We start from the raw sequence: 6,000 nt of genomic DNA, 5'->3' as shown, positions 1-6,000 counted from the left end.
ACACCCCTCTCCTACTCAGCCATCCACAGGAGGGCCTCTCAGGCTGAGCCAAGGGAAGCAGCTGTCTGTCCACCTAGCCTGGGCTTCCTATCTGGCCCGGAGGCAAACACAATACAGCAGAGTCTTGGGACCTGCTGGCTTCTGCCTCAGGAGGGCTTGATAGATGACAGGAATGTCAGCTCCCTATCAGAGGCATCACTCCTGTTTCCTCACCAGGTTGCCTGTCCTGGATTTGCTACAGGCCCCAAATGCAGGGTCTCAAAAATGTCTAGAAGGAAATAAGAGTTGATTTTCCAGCAGGGATTCCTCAGCCACCATGTAAGATCTAAGGCTGTAGGAGAACACAGCAACCCTGCCAGTGATTTGAGAGGCATTCAACAGCATCATTCTTTCCCCTTAGTGACCTCTGCACAAAATGACAGTGGCTACCACAGACAAGAGATCCTCTTAATAGCAAGATCTACACCAAGATATGTACCAGCATCACTCTGGTATCCCTATTAGATTTCTAAACAGGCCATATCTCTCTACCTCCCACACACGGCCAGTAAGGCTCAGAGAGGCAAAGTGACTGGACCAGAGTTAACCAGCTAGAGAGTGATTCTACATTTGAACAGGAACACAGGACCCTCCACAGAAGTTGGCTCCCACTCCAAGTGGTTCATCATGCTGCTGATGGTGGTGGTGGTGGGGTGTGTGTGTGTGTGTGTGTGTGTGTGTGTGTGTGTGTGTGTGTGTGGTGTGTTTCTGTCTGTCTGTCCACATGCACATGCATTTATGGTATCTTCATCCTCAAGTCCCCAGCACCTCCACAGACAACCTGGCCCTCGACGTGTAAGCTTCCTTCTATCAAAAGGGAGTTTCCAAGAAGGTGTCTAGCCTTGACTAGAATCCACAAGAAGGTGGATTCAGAAAGCAACTGGAGTTCCCGAAGACAAGCTGGGCCCCTCCCAGTGTCAGTGTAGAATGGAAAAAGATAAGTGCCAGCATTTCCATTTTACAGATGGGCAAATCAAGATTTGAGGATGCTAAGTGATTTGCCCAACGTCACATACTACTCCAGTAGAGGGACATTAGAACCCTGAACCCGTGATTGCCACTCATTCCAGTGCTCAGAAAAGATGATAGTCATTTTACTTTACTAGCACCTTCTTCTCTGGAGACCTGGTCTGTTACCCCCTGACAGGGCATCTCACAACCTGACCTGCTCTCCTCACTTTCTGCATGGGGAACTAAATGAAGCATCCAAAGCCGAAAGGCTGAGCCTATTCTTCAGGATCCCAGAGTCTTCCTATGCCACCCAGAGCTCTCGGCCAGCCCCAGCACTGTGGGCAAGCTCCAACTGGTGCCTTGACTTGGCTAGGGAGGCCTGTTACCCCTCAGCGTGGGTTGGCAGAGCAAGCAAGGCTGGCTATAGAACAGGGAGCACCCCTCCATTTGCATTTCTATAGAGAAAGGACTGACACACTCCAGAAGGGGACCTGTCAAGTCTCAGAGCCACAGTTTGGGGTTTGGGGCTTGTTTTTTTTTTTTTTTTTTTTTTTCACTTTTAAGCCAGTGTAGCATTCCAGAATATTTGGGCTCTTTTCCTCCTAAAATTAATTTAAAACGAATCCCCAACCAAGTAATTAGTCTTTGAGGATATTCTGCTTAAGGTGTTGTTGGAAGAAAGAGCAAGCCAGCAGATTCTGAAGAGGGAATGTACCTCTCTGTGGAGTTGCCCTTCCCTGGGCCTTTAGAATCCACACAGGCTCAGCAACCAACAGAAGGAAGGAGAGAGCTTGTGAGGAAGGCAAAAACACTGTCTGGACAGGGGCCCTTTAAATGAGATCATTATGTATGCATCTAACTAGCTCTGAGGCCACAAGGCCTGCAGGAGAATGACCCCCACTCTCTTGCCACAGGTCACTCTGCAAAGGAGTGGGGGTTAGGGTGCACACCGCTTGGCTCCATGCCAGGCTGCCCTGGGTCCACATGCCAAGAGCAATTAGCCGGGGGAGGATGACTCCTGTGGTGTGGGTAGAGGCACTGCTGCATCTGGGCAGAGTGGCCCAACTAGCCCAGGTCTCCAGGGGCTTCTTCAGGAGCTGAAGACTAAAAATAACCCAGGCCTTTGTTGCAAGCTGCTGGACCACAGCGATGGAGCTGATTTCAGGGAAGCCGAGCATGCGCGAGGGTCCTGCTCACTGAGACCTGCCCTTTGGGCAAATGATTTTTCCAGAAATGTGTCAGTTGTCATGCTGTGATTCAAAGACAGCCCAACCCACTCCAGCCCACAATGCTGTCGTCCGATTCACAGAGTTCTCGGAATCTAGGCCTCCCTACCTCTTTCTCTGGAAACTTTCTTATTTCAAACAGGAGTCCAGCTCATATGGGGGGAGGATTAAGGTACAAGAGCAGGTGAGGGTTCTGAATCATTGCCACCTGGTCACAAGTAATCACCATGCTCAATGATCTAGTTAAGTAATGATCATCTCTCCTCCATTCTAAAACTTCCAGTCACATCTCAGTAGTCACTGGCAAACATGGAAGGAGGAAATTGCCCGGGAAAGGAATTCATAGTTAGCATTAACACTGAAGTGTTTCTCAAACCAACACTCTCTTTTATCCAACATTGGACCATTGAATGGGCAGCCTTTGCCCACCTCTCTGATGCTTGAGACCCATCAGCAGAAATTGAGCCAGGCCTTGACACTCAATTCATTTGGGAGGCACTGGGAATCTTCATCACTTTTCTGTGTTTGTAGGCTGTGGTTTGTCTCACCTCAAGGACACCACAGGTCTGAAGGTCAAGGAACCACCGAGTCCCTTGCAAAGTCTCTCTTGATGAACAGCAAATACTGGCTGGTTATGCTGGGTTCCCAGCTTCCCCTCCCATCTCTCGGGCCCTCTCAACCCCTCCTCAGGTGGTGGTGCAGTGGATGGAGACCATGCCAGCTATTCATACCACTGCTCAGGTTCAAAAACTACAAATCTCTTTAACCAAGAGGTTTCCACCTTCCGTCTTCAAGATGGCCTCCAAATGTAGCCATTTCCGGTGAAATTTGTAGCAAAATAACAACTTCTCCACAGCGTCTTGTTCCTCTGTGAGAGTTTAGGATGAAGAGCCTAAGCTAAAGGTGAAGAGACTGTGAAGGGATCTTGAAACACAATAGATTAAAAAACAACACCACCAAATAACACACAAGAGATTGGTGAGCAGTCAAAAAATGGCTTCCTCTAAAATAGGAAGCAAGGAGAGGCATGTACTGTGAGGGCGAATGTGAGGAAGTTTACACAGGGCTGGGGCTGGATTGTTCTTCAGAAGCACAAGCTCCTTCTGGTAGAAAGAGGAAGGACAGGCTGAAGTACCACGTGTGGGGCTGGCGGTCATAGGCAGTAGGTGAGTAGAGACTTTGCCCCCTTGGTTCCACGAGTTCATGTCCTTCCATAACTATTCATTTTCCTTACAGTTGGTCTGTGTGGATATGCAGGAGGAGAACTCCATCTGGATCCAACAGGGCTCCAGTTCAGCCTCTCTGGTGGCTGGTCACACTCAGTGACCTGAGGCCCTAGGCCTGACAGCCAAAGGCTGAGGCTTTCTCTTTGAGTAGCTCCCAGCATAAATGGCAGCTCCAGCTTCCTATAAGAGACAATATAGCATTAGTAGCAGCCTTTCTAACTGTTGGGCCCCAGCCTAAAGGCATTAATGTCTGGTGACTCCTATTTGCCTTTGATTTCCACAAATCAGAGACCAAGTCTCAGCCCTGAAGGTTTGTGAAGTCCATTGCTCAGTGTAAAGTGGGTGCTCAGAGGTAACAGAGGAACTATATAAAGAGTCCCACCGCTTTGTCACACCTCTTAGCCAGCCTTGGTACACCTGTGCCAGTTCCCTTGGAAACTCACACCTCCCCGCTATTGCAGCCACACATCTGAGAAATATCTCCTTGAACCGTTGGTTAGAATGTCATCTGGTTGCGCTATGCCTCAGTCTCGTCATTGGTCCTCTGTGAGTAGCTCTACCTAACCTCATAGGACTGTGATAATGAAATGAGGCAAAACATGAAAACCCCCTTAGCACAAGGCCTGCACCATAGTAAGAGACCAATAAGGGGTAGGCGTGGTAGTTGTTGTTGTTATTGTTGAGTTCATCGTCATTACCTTCCGGGGGTTCAGCCACTGGGGGATTTAAACAGTACATGTGATAACCACGGTCACAGTCATCGCAGAAGAGTAGCTGGTCCTGGCAGATACAAAAGGGGTAAAGTGGGGAAGAGAGATACAATTACTCCAGGACAGTGTCTTCCCCCCACTTATTCCTCTACTCTTATTTCCATAGATAACTTTCTAGGCCCCATTTGGAGTCCTCGCTGTCCCTTAAATGCGGCTTATATTTTATTAACACCTGAAAATCACCCTCTTTCTCCCAACCATATAAATCCTTCACCACCTCGGGGCTCTTCTTAACTCACTATTTTAGAAGTCTTCCCTGATAGCTACCTTACATTCAAGTTCACAGAAATTCCTTGTCCTGGTCTCTCATGGCCAGTGATCTTACGGATTTCTCTGACCCTCCACCCCATGGCAATGACCTAATACATGTATTGAATTTCCACTCTTCCATCTGTGCAATGGGCAACAGCTGTACTGGGTGGTAACATCCATTGCATCTTCAAACTCCTTCAGGATTTAATGTAGATGCTAAGAAAAGCCTCTTCCCTAGCTGGAGACTGGAGCAAGAGAGTGGTTGGTTCTCGAAATAGAAGACAGTCACACTGGTGAAGGCTTGGAGTAAGGCTGTGGCAGTGCGATGAGGAAATAGTCACTGACTGGTGCCATTGCCTGGGCTATGGCATAGTTAGCCACTGAGACATGGTCAGAAAAGTGGCCATGAGGGTAGAAAAGAGAGAGGACAGCCTCAACTATAGATCCAGGGTCACCAGGGATGGATGTCCTGGAGGCTGGAGATCAGGACAGAGGTCTGGGTCCAAGATATGGATTTGAAAGTCATTGGTGGTTAGATGGCAAGTGGAGGTCCTGGGAAAGGAAGTCCAGGGTATATGACAGCAGATGCCTCTGAAAAGGTGTTCATCGAGGGCTATCCATGAAATGATAGGCACAATTTTGCATACAGGCAGAAATGTGTATTTTGAGAAAATGCGTATTTCTGAAAATAGAGTGAATCCATGGCTTTCATGGAAGTATCTGAAGATTTTTCCCAAAGAAAGCCAAGAAGACACCCTTTCACCAAATGGGCATTAAGGGACAGCAGAGACCAAAGAGACCAAAGGAAGCCCAAGCAGGGAAGAAGGTGAAAGCCAACACACCAGCTTGACTCTCAGAAGGTACACCAAGGCATCAGAGCCAAAGGAAGCTGTGGGACTATAAATTTGGTTGTGATATGAAGAGAAGTAATATTAGTGATATCCTAAGACATCAATAACCCCTACCACAGCACTGACACAAGGCTACAGGAAGGAGGGGTACCATAGCCTGGACTCCCCCCTCCCCAAAATTCAAGTGGCTGAAGGTGCAAGCACTTTTGTCATGTGTAGTTGTCTAGAACCATTGTCCCTTCTTTCCCATCTACTTTCAGGGCAGTGTTCACTCATGCTAAAACCCACAAAAAATACAATTTTAAAGGAGCTCTAACTCCTAAATCTAAGAAGCCAGATCCACTGTTGGCTACAGTGCTTGTGGGTTGGGAATCTCATTCTGGGATCTGCAGGAGACCTTGTGAGAAAATCCCCAATGTCCCAGCAACCATCCTACTCACTCATGGACCCTGACTAAGGCTCTGTAATAACACTCTCAGTAAGACCGAAGCCTAGAATCAACCCAAATGCCAGCCAATAAGAGCCCATGAAGCCAAGGATAAAGACTATGGCTATAGATTACTGTGGGGTGACTTCTAGGATGTTCAGTGAAAAAACTCAGAGTGGAGAAAACATACCTATCTCTTACCATTTAGTTATTGATTCGATATACAGCACATATGCTTACATTTAACCATAATGTAAA

The 6,000-nt window shown here is 47.7% G+C and overlaps 1 protein-coding gene across 1 annotated transcript in view; it reads right to left on the bottom strand.

The window, feature by feature from the left end:
- Positions 1-706: 706 nt before the first annotated feature.
- Dpf3 (double PHD fingers 3) overlaps positions 707-6,000 on the bottom strand; it is a 276,886-nt gene continuing 271,592 nt past the window's right edge. The window contains exons 10-11 of the mRNA XM_027418438.2: positions 4,141-4,222; positions 707-3,622 (exon numbers count right to left, since the gene is read on the bottom strand). Coding sequence (XP_027274239.1) covers positions 3,552-3,622; positions 4,141-4,222 — 153 coding nt within the window. The 3' untranslated portion in view covers positions 707-3,551. The remainder of the gene's footprint in view (positions 3,623-4,140; positions 4,223-6,000) is intronic.

This window comes from Cricetulus griseus, chromosome 5 (genome assembly GCF_003668045.3).
Source record: "Cricetulus griseus strain 17A/GY chromosome 5, alternate assembly CriGri-PICRH-1.0, whole genome shotgun sequence".
NCBI classification, from domain to species: Eukaryota; Metazoa; Chordata; class Mammalia; order Rodentia; family Cricetidae; genus Cricetulus; species Cricetulus griseus.
This window is presented reverse-complemented; position numbering and strand designations above follow the sequence as displayed.